The sequence below is a fragment of the Saccopteryx leptura genome, chromosome 3 (genome assembly GCF_036850995.1).
Source record: "Saccopteryx leptura isolate mSacLep1 chromosome 3, mSacLep1_pri_phased_curated, whole genome shotgun sequence".
Lineage (NCBI taxonomy): Eukaryota > Metazoa > Chordata > Mammalia > Chiroptera > Emballonuridae > Saccopteryx > Saccopteryx leptura.
The window spans coordinates 126,898,674-126,915,697 of NC_089505.1; the positions used below are offsets into that span (position 1 = coordinate 126,898,674).

Sequence of the window (17,024 nt, forward strand, 5' to 3'; positions counted from 1 at the left end):
GGCCAGGGCCTTAACGGCCAATTTTCATTAAATCAAAAGACCTTATAAAAATTGTACAATGCCTGACCAGGCAGTGGCACAGTGGATAGAGCATTGGATTAGGATGCTGAGAACCCAGGTTTGAAACCCCGAGGTCACTGGCTTTAGTGTGGGGTCACTGGCTTGAGTGTGGGGATCATAGATATGACCCCATGGTTGCTGGCTTAAAGCCCAAGGTCACTGGCTTGAGTGTGGGGTCACTGGCTTGAGCGTGGGGGTCATAGATATGAATCCATGGTTGCTGGCTTAAAGCCCAAGGTCGCTGGCTTGAGCAAGGGGTCACTTGCTCTGCTGTAGTCCCACATCCCCCGTCAAGGCACATATGAGAAGCAATCAATGAACAACTAAAGTGACACAACTACGAATTGATGCTTCTCATCTCTCTCCTTTCCTGTTTGTCTGCCCCTATCTGTCCCTCTCACTGTCTGTAAAAAAAAAAAAAAAGAAAAAGAAAAGGAAACTGTACATTTATACCCACCATGCCACACCCAATAAAAATCACCATAAGTTCAAAATATTCATATCCTAGGCCACACTCTATTGAATCATAGCCTCTGGGAGTAGAGCCCAGACATCAATGTTTAAAAATTACTGTTCTAAGGAGCTTACACTGGGCTAGATAAAAACTCCTGGGCTAGGACTAGATCAATTTAGTAAAATCTCTAGTCAATCAGGGAAGAGGTCAAGAATCTCCCTTTTCTCTGCCTACCCCTATGGCCTGGCACAGGTACGACACTGAAGAGGCATTAAATGTAGAGAAGAGGCAATGTAGAGTTGTTTCTTTTTTTTCTTAAGTGAGAGGAGGAGCAATAGAGGGACAGACTCCCACATGCTACTCTACCAGGATCCACCTGCCCCTGGTCTGAGGCAATACTTGAATCAACCCAGCCTGACCTGTGGTGGCGCAGTGGATAGCATCGACCTGGAAATGCTGAGGTCGCCGGTTTGAAACCCTGGGCTAGCCTGGTCAAGGCACATATGGGAGTTGATGATACTAGCTCCTCCCCCTTCTCTCTCTCTGTCTCTCCTCTCTCTCTCTCTCTCTCTCTCTCTGTCTCTCTCTCTCCCCTCTCTAAAAAATGACTAAATAAAAAAAAATATGTTATTGGAATCAACCCAGCTCAGCGCCTGAGGCCAACAGCTTGAACCAATTGAGCCACTGGCTGCGAGAGGGGAAGAGAAAGAAAGTGGAGTGAGAGGGGAAGAGAAGCAGATGGTTGCTTCTCATGTGTGCCCTGACCAGGGATCAAACTCAGGACCTCCATATGCTGGATCAATGGTCTGGCCAGGGCCAGAGCTGTTTCTTTTCTTGTGTGTGTGTGTGTGTGTGTGTGTGTGTGTGTGTGTGTGTGTGTGTGTGACAGAGATAGAGAGGGACACATAAGGACAGACAAATGGGAAGGGAGAGAGATGAGAAGCATCAACTCTTCGTTGTGGCACCTTAATTGTTCATTGATTGATTTCTCATATGCGCCTTGACCAGAGGGCTTTAGCTGAGCCAATGACCCCTTGCTCAAGCCAGCAACCTTGGGCTCTAAGCCAGTGACCTCTGGGCTCAAGTCAGCAACCATGGGATCATGCTGACGATCCCATGCTCAAGCCAGCAACCCTGGTGCTCAAGAAAGCTGGTGCTCAAGCTGGTTAGCCTGCACTCCAGCTGGATGAGCCTGTACTCAAACTGGTGACCTCAGGATTTCAAACCTGAGACCTCAGCGAGCCAGGTGAGTACTCTATCCACTGCGCCACCACCAGTAAGGCTGAAGATACTTCTTTTACATTTGTGGTGTGGATAAAAAATGGGGCCACATTCTATTTTTTTTTTTTTTTATTATTTTTTTTTTTTTTTCATTTTTCTGAAGCTGGAAACGGGGATAGACAGTCAGACAGACTCCCGCATGCGCCCGACCGGGATCCACCCGGCACGCCCACCAGGGGCGGTGCTCTGCCCCCCAGGGGGCGATGCTCTGCCCATCCTGGGCGTCGCCATATTGCGACCAGAGCCACTCTAGCGCCTGAGGCAGAGGCCACAGAGCCATCCCCAGCGCCCGGGCCATCTTTGCTCCAATGGAGCCTTGGCTGCGGGAGGGGAAGAGAGAGACAGAGAGGAAAGCGCGGCGGAGGGGTGGAGAAGCAAATGGGCGCTTCTCCTATGTGCCCTGGCCGGGAATCGAACCCGGGTCCTCCGCACGCTAGGCCGACGCTCTACCGCTGAGCCAACCGGCCAGGGGGGCCACATTCTAAAATTGACAAGCTCAGAGGAGGCCTGCATGGCAGGCCCTACAAACTCAAGACACAGAAAGTAACTACATTGGATGGTCCGAATATCTGAACATAAAAATTTCTAACTAAAGATGAGTCATGGTAGGTTGTCATGTCCTAGGCCAGTATCTTCCTTGACAAAAAATCAATCTTTACCTTAATTGAGACAGTCTGTCTATTGTCTTTTTAAAAATATACAATAACATACCGTTGGAATGCCAGAGTAATTTCCTTTTTCCAGATCCCCTCAGGGCACAAACTCCCACCAGAGCATAAGACCACAGAACCTTTCATTGATTCTTATCTTCTTTCCCAAATACCATCTATGTGTTCTGTAAATGTTAATTGTTAACTATTCTATAGCCATTAATGTAAAAGAGATATATGTCTCTCCATTTTACTTTTTTTTTTTTGCATTTTTCTGAAGCTGGAAACAGGGAGAAACAGTCAGAAAGACTCCCGCATGCGCCCGACCGGGATCCACCCGGCACGCCCACCATGGGGCGACGCTCTGCCCACCAGGGGGCGATGCTCTGCCCATCCTGGGCGTCGCCATGTTGCGAGCAGAGCCACTCTAGCGCCTGAGGCAGAGGCCACAGAGCCATCCCCAGCGCCCAGGCCATCTTTGCTCCAATGGAGCCTTGGCTGCGGGAGGGGAAGAGAGAGACAGAGAGGAAAGCGCGGCGGAGGGGTGGAGAAGCAAATGGGCGCTTCTCCTGTGTGCCCTGGCCGGGAATCGAACTCGGGTCCTCCGCACCCTAGGCCGACGCTCTACCGCTGAGCCAACCGGCCAGGGCTCCATTTTACTTTTTATCTGATCTCAGATTTCCCCACTTTGCTTTCTTGTGCTTATGATTCTTTAAGGAGCAAAGGAAATGGAGTTGTATAACTGCCATTCTCTGGAGCATTTTCTCAATCCATTGAGATTTTGCTTCCCAGCAATTGTTGTGAGTTTGGCTCAAATAAACTCATAAAAATTCTCTACATGCCTGACCAGGCGGTAGTGCAGTGGATAGAGCATTGGACTGGGATGCGGAAGACCCAGGTTCGAGACCCCGAGGTCACCAGCTTGAGCGCGGGCTCATGTGGCTTGAGGAAAAAAAAAAAAAAAAAAAGCTCTGCTGAAGGCCCATGGTCAAGGCACATATGAGAAAGCAATCAATGAACAACTAAAAGCGTCACAACGAAAAACTGATGATTGATGATTCTCATCTCTCTCCCTTCCTATCTATCCCTCTCTCTGACTCTATCTCTGTCCCTGTTTAAAAAAAAATTCTCTACAGGTTTGGACATTTCTTTTTTTTTAGATTTTATTTATTCATTTTAGAGAAGAGGGAGAGAGAGAGAGAGAGAGAGAGAGAAGGGAGAGAGAAGGGGGAGGAGCAGGAAGCATCAACTCCCATATGTGCCTTGACTGGGCAAGCCCAGGGTTTCGAACCGGTGACCTCAGCATTCCAGGTCGATGCTTTATCCACTGCACCACCACAGGTCAGGTTGGACATTTCTTATATTGACAGTGGATATAGGATAGTTAACAGTTAACATGTATATAGTACATAGAGATGGTATTTGGGCAACAAAAAAACAATGAGGGGTTCATGCTCTGGTCTCATGTTCTGGTGGGAGTTTGTGCCCTGAGAGGTCTGGAGAAAAGAGGATTACTTTGACATTCCAAAGGTATGTTACTGATAGATATATGAATTTACCAGAACTTCCAACTGCCCTTTTGTTGTCCCACCTGGCTGCCTGACCTCACCTTTACTTACTGAATAATCACCCCTGAGGCAGAAGAGTTCAAGAAAGCAGACCAACCGCCCAAGGAGGAGCATTCCAGAAAGCTGAAATCCTAAAACCATAAAAGGAAACATACCAGAACTTTTGACTCAGTACCCCCTGAGGCTCTTCCAAACCCTATAAAATTTGCCCCTACTCTGTAACTGGTGCCCTTCTCCCCAGAGAAGTGCCCAGCAGGGTTCCTTTCTTCCTTTCAATAAAGCCTGTTACTCTGGTCTTTTCAAACTCCCATGGATTCCAACAGTTACTGTGGATTAAAAAAAAAAAAAAAGGACAATAGACAGACTGGCTCAGTTAAGATAAAGATTGACTTTTGTCAAGGAAGATACTGGCCTAGGACATGACAACCCACCATGACTCATGTAAAGCCAGCGGCCGCGGCCACCATCACAGCCGCCTGGCCCATGCAGGTTCGCATTGGATTCTGACAGTTGGTAAAGAAACAGTGGAGCCAAGAACTGGTGGGCCATCATCTTTAATCCTAGCTTGCACCCGGCGGGCAAGTAAAAACACACACTGGGCTCCAAAACCCACTCACATTCAGTGCTCACAAAGCCACTGACTTATCCGAGTTTCCTAGAATCAAAGGTTTCTAGCTCACCAGACTTATTCACCTCTGTTTCCCATCTCCTTCCTTTTCCCTGCACAAACTCTGCACAAACTGGCTTCTCACTCAACACTCCACCATCTTGGCTGCTTCTCCTGGCCTCCTCCACGTGGCCTTTCTCTGCTCTCCTCTCTAATGTTAATCTCAGGAACCAAGAGAGCAAGCTCCTGTTCTGCCCCCATTTTATAGTGCAGAAATCAAAACCTTTAATCCAATACACAAAATAGGGAAGTCTCTAGTACAAAGTCACTTATCTGGGGCATGATGGGATTGTACCACCCCACATCAAAAAGGGTGGGAAAGGCGCCTGACCAGGTGGTGGCGCAGTGGATAGAGCGTCGGACTGGGTTGCGGAAGGACCCAGGTTCGAGACCCCGAGGTCGCCAGCTTGAGCGCAGGCTCATCTGGCTTGAGCAAAGAGTTCACCAGCTTGGACGCAAGATCCCTAGCTCCAGCAGGGGTTACTCGGTCTGCTGAAGGCCCACGGTCAAGGCACATGTGAGAAAGCAATCAATGAACAACTAAGAAGCCGCAACGAGAAACTGATGATTGATGCTTCTCATCTCTCTCCGTTCCTGTCTGTCTGTCCCTGTCTATCTCTGCCTCTGTAAAAAAATAAAAAATACAGCGGTAGAGCGTCGGCCTAGCGTGCGGAGGACCCGGGTTCGATTCTCGGCCAGGGCACATAGGAGAAGCGCCCATTTGCTTCTCCACCCCTCCGCCGCGCTTTCCTCTCTGTCTCTCTCTTCCCCTCCCGCAGCCAAGGCTCCATTGGAGCAAAGATGGCCCTGGCGCTGGGCATGGCTCTGTGGCCTCTGCCTCAGGCGCTAGAGTGGCTCTGGTCGCAATATGGCGACGCCCAGGATGGGCAGAGCATCGCCCTCTGGGGGGCAGAGCACCGCCCCTGGTGGGCATGCCGGGTGGATCCCGGTTGGGCGCATGTGGGAGTCTGTCTGACTGTCTCTCCCTGTTTCCAGCTTCAGAAAAATGAAAAAAAAAAGAAAAAAAAAAAAAAAAAAAAGGTTTAAAAAAAAAAAAAAGGGTGGGAAAGGCTTAGTCCTAAAACCAAGTCCCAGGCTACAAAGATCCTGCCTGCCCACAGCCCACCCCCAACACACCTTAATATCACCTGGGCAACAGGCTTCCATGTGGGCAGCGCCATCTTTAACAAAGTGAGCATAATATATATATATATATTTTTTTGTTTTTGTTTTTGTTTTTGTTTTTTTGTTTTTTTTCTGAAGCTGGAAACGGGGAGAGACAGTCAGACAGATTCCCACATGTGCCCGACCAGGATCCACCTGGCACGCCCACCAGGGGCGATGCTCTGCCCCTCCGGGGCATCGCTCTGTCGCAACCAGAGCCACTCTAGCGCCTGGGGCAGAGGCCAAGGAGCCATCCCCAGCGCCCGGGCCATCTTTGCTCCAATGGAGCCTTGGCTGTGGGAGGGGAAGAGAGAGACAGAGGGGGGGGTGGAGAAGCAAATGGGCGCTTCTCCTATGTGCCCTGGCCGGGAATCGAACCCGGGTCCCCTGCACGCCAGGCTGACGCTCTACCGCTGAGCCAACTGGCCAGAGCAAATTTTTTTTTTAGAGAGGAGAGAGAGTGAGAGAGAGAGGAGGGGGGAGGGAGGAGCAGGAAGCATCAACTCCCATATGTGCCTTGACCAGGCAAGCCCAGGGTTTTGAACCGGCGACCTCAGCGTTCCAGGTGGATGCTTTATCCACTGCGCCACCACAGGTCAAGCGGCATAATATATTTTATCTGCCCAACAACTCACTTTTAGTTAGGAATTTTTATGTTCAGACCATCTGATGTAGTTAACTTCAGTCTCTTGAGTTTGTAAAGCCTGCCATGCAGGCTTCCCCTTGATAGATATGTGTATTCCAAACTGCCCTCTTGATGTTCCGCTTATCTGTCAGACCTCACCCTTACTGGACTATCGCCCCTGAGACAAGGGAATTCCAAAAAGCTGACAAGCTGCCCCAAGGAGGGGCTCCAGACATACCAGGACTTTTGATTCAATACCCACATGCTCGAAGCCCCCCAAAGAGGAGCATTCCAGACATACCAGAACTTTTGCCTCAGTATCCCCTGAGGCTCTCCCAGACACTGTATAACTCGCCCCTAGTCTGTAACCAGCTCTCTTCTCCCCCAGAGAAGTGCCCCGCAGTATTCCTTTCTTCCTTTCAATAAAGCCTGTTACTCTGGTCTTTGGGACTCCCATGGATTCCCACACCCCTGAGCTTATTAGTTTTAGTTGTGGTTCCATCTTCATCCACAAAGGGATTCACATTCACAAATATTTTTGCAACCCAATTATTGAGGATAAAAATGAGATGAGTATGGGGAGGGAGCAAGCCTCCCTTCTCCCTCGAGAGGAGAGAAATCATAAGAATACAAGAGAAAGGAGCCAGCAGGGATAACTGAGTCAGCAAGTTATAAATTAACTGCATACCGTAGTTCTCTAAATTGTTGCTTAGAGCCGCTTGCAACGCAAAGCAAGAAAAGCAGGATCTGTATCTAGCTACAACCGGTGATCTGGAAACCCCTTCCTTCTTGCTGACCCCACCAAAACTCCCCTCCCCTTGAGTCCTGGGAAACATTAAACAAAGGAATCACGCGCACATTGCTTAAATGCTGTAGAGGTATATAACCTGTAAGAAAATCTAATTCAGGGAGCTCCTGCTTTGGTGCTACTAGCCCACGTGTCCGCTGGCTACTAAATAATTCTCCTTGCTTTATTAATCAAGTTGAATGAGTGTCTTATCCTCTGTTGGGGTCGCTTCCTGCAACAAATTGAGGTTGTATATGGGACGAGAGGTAGTGAAGTCCACGAATGTAGACAATGCCAGAATGAAATGAAATGACATTTTAAAAATGAGAAAACATTGAGCATGTGTCTACAAAGAGCTACATAAGGGCGCGCTCCCTCCTCGGAGCATGCACACACCTTTCTTTCCTCTCAGGGGTGCATGCCTCTAAGCGTCCCCACGGACCTGCAGCCAGGGGAGTACTGGGCACATTATTCCCTCACCTGGGGCAAGCCGTCTCCCGCTCAACCTGTCTCCAAAGCCCCCTTTCTCTGACATACTAGAGCGCAAAAGCAGTCCACCTAGGCTCTCTCCCGTTGTTTCTTCTATCCTAAGCCCTTCCTTGTGTCACTGTCCCTAGTTTTAATAAAGTACTCTAAAAAAAAAAAAAAAAAAAAAAAAATAAGAGCGCCAAATGACAGTCCCCGCCTCCAAAGCTGCGCACGCAGCTGGCTTGGCACCGGCGCCCCCTCTTGTCCCTGCCCCCTCCACTCACTCGGAACCTCCCACCTCTGTCCCTAAAGCTGAGTGAACTCTGGCTCCCCGGCCACTTCAGTCGTCGCACCGCCTCTGCTGCGCCGCCTCCCGCCAGAATAGCCTCTGCCATGACTCTTGCCTCCCTACGGCCTCCGCTCCGGCGCCGGGCGTTCGTGGTGGGGGTTGGGATGACCAAGGTAAACCAAGCCGCAGTCCCCCAAGGCGGGGATCTCTGTTCTGAGCCTTCGGGGTGACGGAGGTTGCTGCAAAACGGGGGGCGGGGCGCGGGCCAGAGACTGACACTGCCTGTGGGTCTGGCGTTTCAACCTTGAGGGCGCTCGGGACATCCCTCCGTCCCTGGAATTTGGCCCTTGGGACATCAGAGTGGCCACTGAGTTGGGTTGTGATGTAGGTTGTCTCTGAGGTATTGTAATGTCTCGGTTTTTCCTGTGGTCATTTCCTCTTGTTCCCTACATTTCCTCAGGGGTCAGACTTGTGAAGGACCCCCCCAAGATAACCTGAAGTCCACATCGCCTTTGATTCTGAGTGGGAGGAGGTGAGGTCTGCCTTACTCCCAAAAGGGCCACAGATTATGAATGTCACTAGCTCTGCACTCCTAGGACTATACTGTATTCCCTCCTCATACACGGTTTCAGCTGTGAAATAGTCAATAGCTGGAAAATAGTCAATGGAAAATTACAAAAATAAACAATTAATAAGGTTTAAATTGCACAATGTTCTGAGGAGCGTGATGAAATCTCATCATTTCACTCCATCCAGTCTGGGATGTGAATCATCTCTGTCTAGTTATCAATACTGTATACAACCTGTATGCAGTACCCACCGTTAGCCACTTAGCAGCCATTTCGGTTATCAGAGAGAGAGAGAGAGCACATTGACATAACTTATTACAGTATATTGTTATGTTTTGTTTTTTATTTTTAGTTATTTTTATTGTGCCTAATTTATATATTAAACTTTATTGTAGATATGTATATACAGGAACCCCCCCCCCCCAGCATATATAGGGTTAGGACCGTACTATTTGTGGTTTGAGAGATCCACAGAGGGTCTTGGAACAGGTCCCCCAACAATAAGAGGGACTACTGTACTGCATGTTGGATTCCTTCTAAGCGACAGTATGGATGAGGAAGAGAAACACGGATTTTTCTGGATCTTCTTGTTTCTGTTCCTCAAGTGGTACTCTGCTTAGTACTTAGGGGGCAGAGGCTCCTACAGTCTTATTTCTTGACACTCACCACCCCCATGCTGTAGTAATGCCCAACTGCTTTGAGTTTCACTGCACACTCTTTTATGCTTCTGTTACTTTGCTTCTGTTGTTCTCACTACTCTTGTACCATTTGTCTTCATGTGGTTAACGTTACATTTTTTCAGAGCTCAGTTCAGATCTTCTCCAAGAAACCTCTGATCCTCCTGACTTTCCCACAGAAACTCTGTACTTCTGTCTTGCTATGTTATATTGAAATTCTGCTTCTGCGTTTATATTCTTCCTAGCATGTAAGCTCCTCCAAGGAGAATACCATGTCTAATTCCTACCTCTACCACTCTGAAAGTACCTGGTGCCTGAAGACACTCGATGAATGTTAGGTAAACAGTACTAGATGATATGCTTTGTGAAAGAGAGCTTCCAGGGGAGGTTCTTTTTCTGAGAAAACATCTTTAAAATTTTAATCTTACCAATGGGCTGTATAGAACTCCAGCCCGCTGGGAACTACCAGTGTCACGTGGAAAAAAACTAAAGACACAAACTTATGTCAAGAGGAAGAGAGAGGGAAGCCTGCTAAGGGAGGCAAAGAGACCTCCTGAATCTCCTTCTCCCTCAGCTTTTTTTTTTTTTTTTTTTTTTTTTTTTACAGAGGCAGAGATAGACAGGGACAGACAGACAGGAACGGAGAGAGATGAGAAGCATCAATCATCAGTTTCTCGTTGCGTGTTGCAACTTCTTAGTTGTTCATTGATTGCTTTCTCACATGTGCCTTGACCGTGGGCCTTCAGCAGACCGAGTAACCCCTTGCTGGAGCCAGCGACCTTGGGTCCAAGCTGGTGAGCTCTTTGCTCAAGCCAGATGAGCCCGTGCTCAAGCTGGCGACCTCGGGGTCTCGAACCTGGGTCGTTCCCCATCCCAGTCCGATGCTCTATCCACTGCGCCACCACCTGGTCAGGCTCCCTCAGCTTTTATTATCAAAAGCAGAACAGAGGTAACAGGATCACAGGTGAGGGAGATCAGGTGACAAGGGGAGAATGGCCCTTTTGGTGACATAGAGAAAGGGCTAAATTGGTCAGTACATTCCTTTTCTTTTGCTAATTAACAAGCACAAAGGAAGGAGGCAATCCAGAACCTCTAGGCACATGCATTCCTTTGTGTCTGCACAAAGGTCACTCATTCACACTTTCTTGGTGTTTGCATCAGAGAGACATTCACTGTGGCTTTCAGCTAAGTTCCCCCATAGAGGGTTCAAGGTTAGTGGGTGATTCCCTATAATGGGCCACCATCACAATTCAATCAGAATACACAAAGTCAACTAATTCATTATAAAACATATCTAGAGATCGTTCTATTGTTACATGAGAGAAGGAACTTCTAATATAGGTAGACAGTAAAACCTTTAAGATTTTGATATTAACTCAGATCCTTTATTATTGTTGAGTGTTTGATTATATTGGCTATATAGGAAAGCACGTAGAAAGAGTTTTCCAACCCTTTGGGAAATAGGTGTATGTCTTTTTCCTAAAGTTGAGAGGTGATGATGTCAGGGGGTATTATACTCTTGAGAGAAGAAATTGGAAGTGTGGAGAACAGCTTATTAATGTGCTTTTTAGGTCAATGTACTTTTCCCGGGTTTGATTTTTTTTAGAACTTTGGGTAGGATTTGATGAAGAGGGAGAAATTTACTAGATAATAGTTTACGCTCTATTGGTAGGTCTGACTGGTTGGGTTCCTGTGTTATTGTTCTGTTTTTGTGTGTGTGTGTGACAGAGACAGAGACACAGAGAAAGGGACAGATAGGGACAAACAGGAAGGGAGAGAGATGAGAAGCATCAACTCGTAGTTGTGTCACTTTAGTTGTTCATTGATTGTTTTCTCAATGTGCTTTGAAGGGGGGGGGTTACAGCAGAGCGAGTGGCCCCTTGCTCAAGCCAGTGATCTTGGGCTTCAAACCAGAGACCATGGGGTCATGTCTATGATCCCACACTCAAGCTTGCGACCCACGCTCAAGCTGGATGAGCCCACACTCAAGCCGATGACCTCAGGGATTTGAACCTAGGTCCTCTGCGTCCCAGTCCTACACTTTATCCGCTGTACTAACACCTGGTCCGGCGCTGTGTTATTGTTTTTAATTGGAATAGCTGAATTATTCAGACACTTTGAAGTTCTCTTAATGAGTTTTTATTATCAGTGTAGGAAATGAGTTAGAATTCTATTGTGGATGTCAACAGTTTTTTGTTTGTTTGTTTTCTTTTTTTGTATGGTTTTTTTAAAGCCTAAGGCTTAGTTTTTTTTAGTTTTGTTTTTATTTTTTACAGAGACTGAGAGTGAGTCAGAGAGAGGGATAGACAGGGACAGACAGACAGGAACGGAGAGAGATGAGAAGCATCAATCATTAGTTTTTCATTGCGTGTTGCAACACCTTAGTTGTTCATTGATTGCTTTCTCATATGTGCCTTTACTGTGGGCCTTCAGCAGACTGAGTAACCCCTTGCTGGAGCCAGCAACCTTGGGTTCAAGCTGGTGGGCTTTTGCTCAACCCAGATGAGCCCACGCTCAAGCTGGGGACCTCGGGGTCTCGAACCCGGGTCCTCTGCATCCCAGCCCGACGCTCTATCCATTGCGCCACCGCCTGGTCAGGCTGTTTTCTTTTGTTTTTGAGACAGAAGGAGAGGAAGAGGGAGACGGAGAGACACAGGAAGGGAGAGAGATGAAAAGCATCAGCTCGTAGTAGCAGCACCTTAGTTGTTCATTGATTGCTTCTTAGATGTGTCTTGACCTGGAGTGAGGGACTCGAGCCAATCCAGTGACTCCATGCTCAAGCTCGTGAGCCTGCACTCAAGCCAGATGATCCCACACTCAAGCCAGTGACCTTGGGGTTTCGAACCTGGGACCTCCACATCCCAGGTTAATGCTCTATGTACTGCACCACCGTCGGTTAGGCACATCAACAGATTATTTATTTATTTATTTATTATTTTTTAAAAAGTTATTTATTTATTTATTAATTTTAGAGAGGAGAGAGAGTCAGAGAGAGAAGGTGGGGAGGAGCTGGAAGCATCAACTCCCATATGTGCCTTGACCAGGCAAGCCCAGGGTTTCGAACCGGCGACCTCAGCATTTCTAGGTCGACGCTTTATCCACTGCGCCACCACAGGTCAGGCACATCAACAGATTTTTTTTTTTTTTTTTACAAGGACAGAGAGAGAGAGAGTCAGAGAGAGGGACAGACAGGAACGAAGAGAGATGAGAAGCATCAATCATCAGTTTTTCGTTGTGACACCTTAGTTGCTCATTGATTGCTTTCTCATATGTGCCTTGACTGTGGGGCTACAGCAGACTGAGTAACCCCTTGCTGGAGCCAGGGACCTTGGGTTCAAGCTGGTGAGCTTTGCTCCAGATGAGCCCACGCTGAAGCTGGCGACCTCGGGGTCTCGAAACTGGGTCCTCCGCGTCCCAGTCTGACGCTCTGTCCACTGCGCCACCGCCTGGTCAGGCCACATCAACAGATTTTAACACAACTAAATTACACCGGCTTCCTGGCTAACAGCGGGCTAGGTCCTTTGCTTATGCTACCTACCTCCTGATATAACCTCTTTTGATTGATTTAAATTCTACGTGTTTTTATGAACTTGTCTTAGTCTGTTCGGGCTGCTGTAACAACAGTGTCATAGACTGAGTGACTTAAACAACAAATATTTCCTGGAGGCTGGGAAGTCCAAGTTTAAGGTGCTGGCAGATTTGGTGTCTGGTGAGGTCCTGCTTCTTGGTTCATAGACAGCTGTCTTCTTGCTGTGCTCTCACATGGAAGGAAGGGGCAAAGGAGCTCTCTGGGGTCTCTTTATAAGGACACTGATCCCATTCATGAGAGCTCCAGCCTTATGACATCTCAAAAGCCCCACCTTTATATATGATCACCCTGGGGATTAGATTTCAATACGTGGATTTTGGGAGAGCATAGACATTTAGTCTATAGCAGAGTCGAAATCCTATATTTTCTTAAAATTTCCTCAGATATCACCTTTTTGAAATTCTGGTGTTTTTGGAGTCAGGGCCATATAATTAAGTACTCACTATTTCTAATACTATTATGTGTGATAATTCCACTACCCACAGCTACCCACAGAAAAAAATACATCTTACATTGCAACTCAAAGAAGTTTGCTAAAGCAACACTTTATTTTGTCTGATGGACTCTTTTTTTAAATTTTTTTCTTCTTTTTTTTTTGAAGCTGGAAATGGGGAGAGACAGTCAGACAGACTCCCGCATGCGCCCGACCTGGATCTACCCGGCACACCCCAGGGGGCGTTGCTCTGCCCACCAGGGGGCGATGCTCTGCCCCTCTGGGGCGTCACTCTATTGCGACCAGAGCCACTCTAGCGCCTGGGGCAGAGGCCAAGGAGCCATCCCCAGCACCTGGGTCATCTTTGCTCCAATGGAGCCTCGCTGCTGTGGGAGGGGAAGAGAGAGACAGAGAGGAAGGAGGGGGGGGTGGAGAAGCAAATGGGTGCTTCTCCTATGTGCCCTGGCCGGGAATCGAACCCAGGTCCCCCGCACGCCAGGCCGACGCTCTACCGCTGAGCCAACCGGCCAGGGCCTGATGGACTCTTGATATTTCTTATTCTATTTTATTTTTAAAAATGATGCTTCCAACATACAACCCTTAAAATTGATTTTGTCATCCTCTGCAAACTTATAATTTAAAAAATATTACATTAGGCCTGACCTGTAGTGGCGCAGTGAGTAAAGTGTCAACCTGGAACACTGAGGTCACCGATTCAAAACCCGGGGCTTTCTTGGTCAAGACACATACGGGAGTTGATGCTTCCTACTCCTCCCCCTTTCTCTCTAAAATGAATAAATCTTTTTTTTTTTTTTTTTTTTTTTTTACAGAGACAGAGAGTCAGATAGGGACAGACAAGCAGGAATGAAGAGAGATGAGAAGCATCAATAATCAGTTTTTCGTTGCAACACCTTAGTTGTTCATTGATTGCTTTCTCATATGTGCCTTGACTGCGGGCCTTCAGCAGACCGAGTAACCCCTTGCTCGAGCCAGCGACCTTGGGTCCAAGCTGGTGAGCTTTTGCTCCAACTAGATGAGCCTGCACTCAAGCTGGTGACCTCAAGATCTCGAACCTGGGTCCTTGGCATCCCAGTCCAACGCTCTATCCACTGCACCACCGCCCGGTCAGGCTGAATAAATAAAATCTTAAAAAAGAAAAATATTACATTATTTTATATAACCCTCACCATGTAATGGATAATTTTCTCCATTTTGTCCATCTCTGAGGCTAAGCAGAGCTAATTTTTTTAGACACACCTAAATTTTGAAATTGATTACTTAACATCTTATGTTCCTTCCATGCTATCACTACCACACATTACTGGTAAAGTTAATTCACCATTTAAGCATATAGTAAAAAAACATAGTATGTGTTGTATGCTAGAAATGCAAACTTAAATATGATGTATTGGGACATTTGATTAAACATGGCAGATTGATAATATGAGTTTATCTCTATTGGTGCTTTCCAGCTCCCACTAAAATGACAATAAGGAAATAAAAAGGTATTAACCCATAAGGGCAAAATGAACAGAAGGGAACAATAGTAGAGAAGTCAGAAAAACATTGGGTGATGAAAAGTTGATGGAGTAGTCATCACTGATCCAGAACAGAGGAACCCGGTTGGCTCAGTGGTAGAGCGTCGGCCTTGCATGCGGAAGTCCTGGGTTCGATTTCCGGCCGGGGCACACAGGAGAAGCGCCCATCTGCTTCTCCACCCCTCCCCCTCTCCTTCCTCTCTGTCTTTCTCTTCCCCTCCCGCAGCTAAGGCTCCATTGGAGCAAAGATGGCCCGGGCGCTGGGGATGGCTCCATGGCCTCTGCCTCAGGTGCTAGAGTGGCCTAAGTTCCTGACGAGGGGTTATGCTAGCTGAGTCTTCCTGCAGAACTCCAGAAGGCATGTCATAGGTGCCAAGTAAGGTGGGGATGAAGGAGGGAAGGAAAAGACTCCTATGGAATAATTAGATCCCACAATCCCTTTAATGGAGGCATGTACTCTGGAAAAACTGAACAGATGAGACTCTAGAATCATCTGGGTCAGTAGATATAGTGAGGCCCAAGTTGAAAAAGGCAAATAAATAAAATCTGCATACTGAATGATGGTACTTCGCAGCCTTATTCCCAGAACACTTACAACCAGACATATACCAGCTTCCCGGTAGAGAAAATTATTTCAGATGACTCCAGAGAAAAGCCAGATTGCCACGTTATTTAAAGTGCAAGATTTTAGTGAATTTTAATATATCAGAGTATGAAAAGTTTATTGATATAGTTTTAAATTCTACATTGTGACTAACCTGTAAGAAACTCAGTTGTCGCCTGACCAGGTAGTGGCTCAGTGAATAGAGCATCAACCTGGGATGCTGAGGACCCATGTTCGAGACTCCTAGATTGCCGACATGAGCACGGGCTCATCCGCTGTGAGTGCAGACTCATCCAGTTTTAACATGGGGTCGCTGGATTGAATATGGGATCATAGACGTGACCCCATAATTGCTGGCTTGAGCCCAAAGGTTGCTGGCTTGAGCAAGGGGTCACTGGCTCAGCTGCAGCCCCCTGGTCAAGGCACGCATGGAAAGCAATCAATGAACAACTAAAGTGAGGCAACTAGGAGTTGATGCTTCCCATCTCCTATCCTCCCTGTCTCTGTCTCCAAAAAAAGGGAATTGCAGAAATGCAAAAAATGCTCTTCATCACTCTTTTAAGGGGAGAAATATAGTTATTTTTTTTTAATTTTTTAATTTTTAATTTATTCATTTTAGAGAGGAGAGAGAGAGGGGGAGAGAGAGAGGAGAGAGAGAGAAGGGGGGAGTAGCAGGACACATCAGGAAGCATCAACTCCCATATGTGCCTTGACCAGGCAAACCCAGGGTTTTGAACCGGCGACCTCAGCCTTTCCAGGTCGACGCTTTATCCACTGCGCCACCACAGGTCAGGCCTATAGTTATTTTTAATAAAAATTATGTGGTTTTTTTTTTTTTTTTGTATTTTTCTGAAGTTGGAAATAGGGAGGCAGTCAGACAGACTCCTGCATGTGCCTGACCAGGATCCACCTGGCATGCCCACCAGGGGGCGATGCTCCGCCCATTTGGGACGTCGCTCTGTTGCAACCAGAGTCATCCTCAGTGCCTAGGCCAACTTTGCTCAAGTCTTAGGGAGGGTCTGTCCCTGACAATCCCATCCCCATAATCCTATCACTCATGACCCCATGACTCTTTCTCCTTCCTGGAGCTGCAATTCATTTCAAGGAACTGATAACCAGCAAGGTTCACACCTGTGGTTTGTTATTTTCCAAACATTTCCATCTGGCCCTGTTCCCTTTTCTTTCTCTAAGATTCTTCTAAAGAAGTTATAATCTTTTCTATTTTCCTTCTTTTTTTTTTTTTTTTTTTTTGTATTTTTCCAAAGCTGGAAACGGGAGGCAGTCAGACAGACTCCTGCATGCGCCCAACTGGGATCCACCCGGTACGCCCACCAGGGGGCGATACTCTGCCCATCCGGGGCGTTGCTCTGTTGCGACCAGAGCCATTTTAGCGCCTGATGCAGAGGCCATGGAGCCATCCCCAGCGCCCAGGCCATCTTTGCTCCAATGGAGCCTCGGCTGCGGGAGGGGAAGGGAGAGACAGAGAGGAAAGAGAGGGGGAGGGGTGGAGAAGCAGATGGGCGCTTCTCCTGTGTGCCCCGGCCAGGAATCGCACCCGGGACTTCCACATGCCAGGCCGACGCTCTACCACTGAGCAAACC

The 17,024-nt window shown here is 47.5% G+C and overlaps 1 protein-coding gene and 1 non-coding gene across 2 annotated transcripts in view; one reads left to right on the forward strand and one right to left on the reverse strand.

The window, feature by feature from the left end:
* Window positions 1-3,019: 3,019 nt before the first annotated feature.
* TRNAP-AGG (transfer RNA proline (anticodon AGG)) lies at window positions 3,020-3,095 on the reverse strand. The gene has a single exon. It is a non-coding gene; the product is annotated as a tRNA-Pro (tRNA).
* Window positions 3,096-8,019: 4,924 nt separating this feature from the next.
* Window positions 8,020-17,024, forward strand: part of SCP2 (sterol carrier protein 2) — a 142,587-nt gene continuing 133,582 nt past the window's right edge. Inside the window, exon 1 of the mRNA XM_066376299.1 lies at window positions 8,020-8,186. Within this exon, the coding sequence (XP_066232396.1) occupies window positions 8,118-8,186 (69 nt within the window). The 5' untranslated portion in view covers window positions 8,020-8,117. The remainder of the gene's footprint in view (window positions 8,187-17,024) is intronic.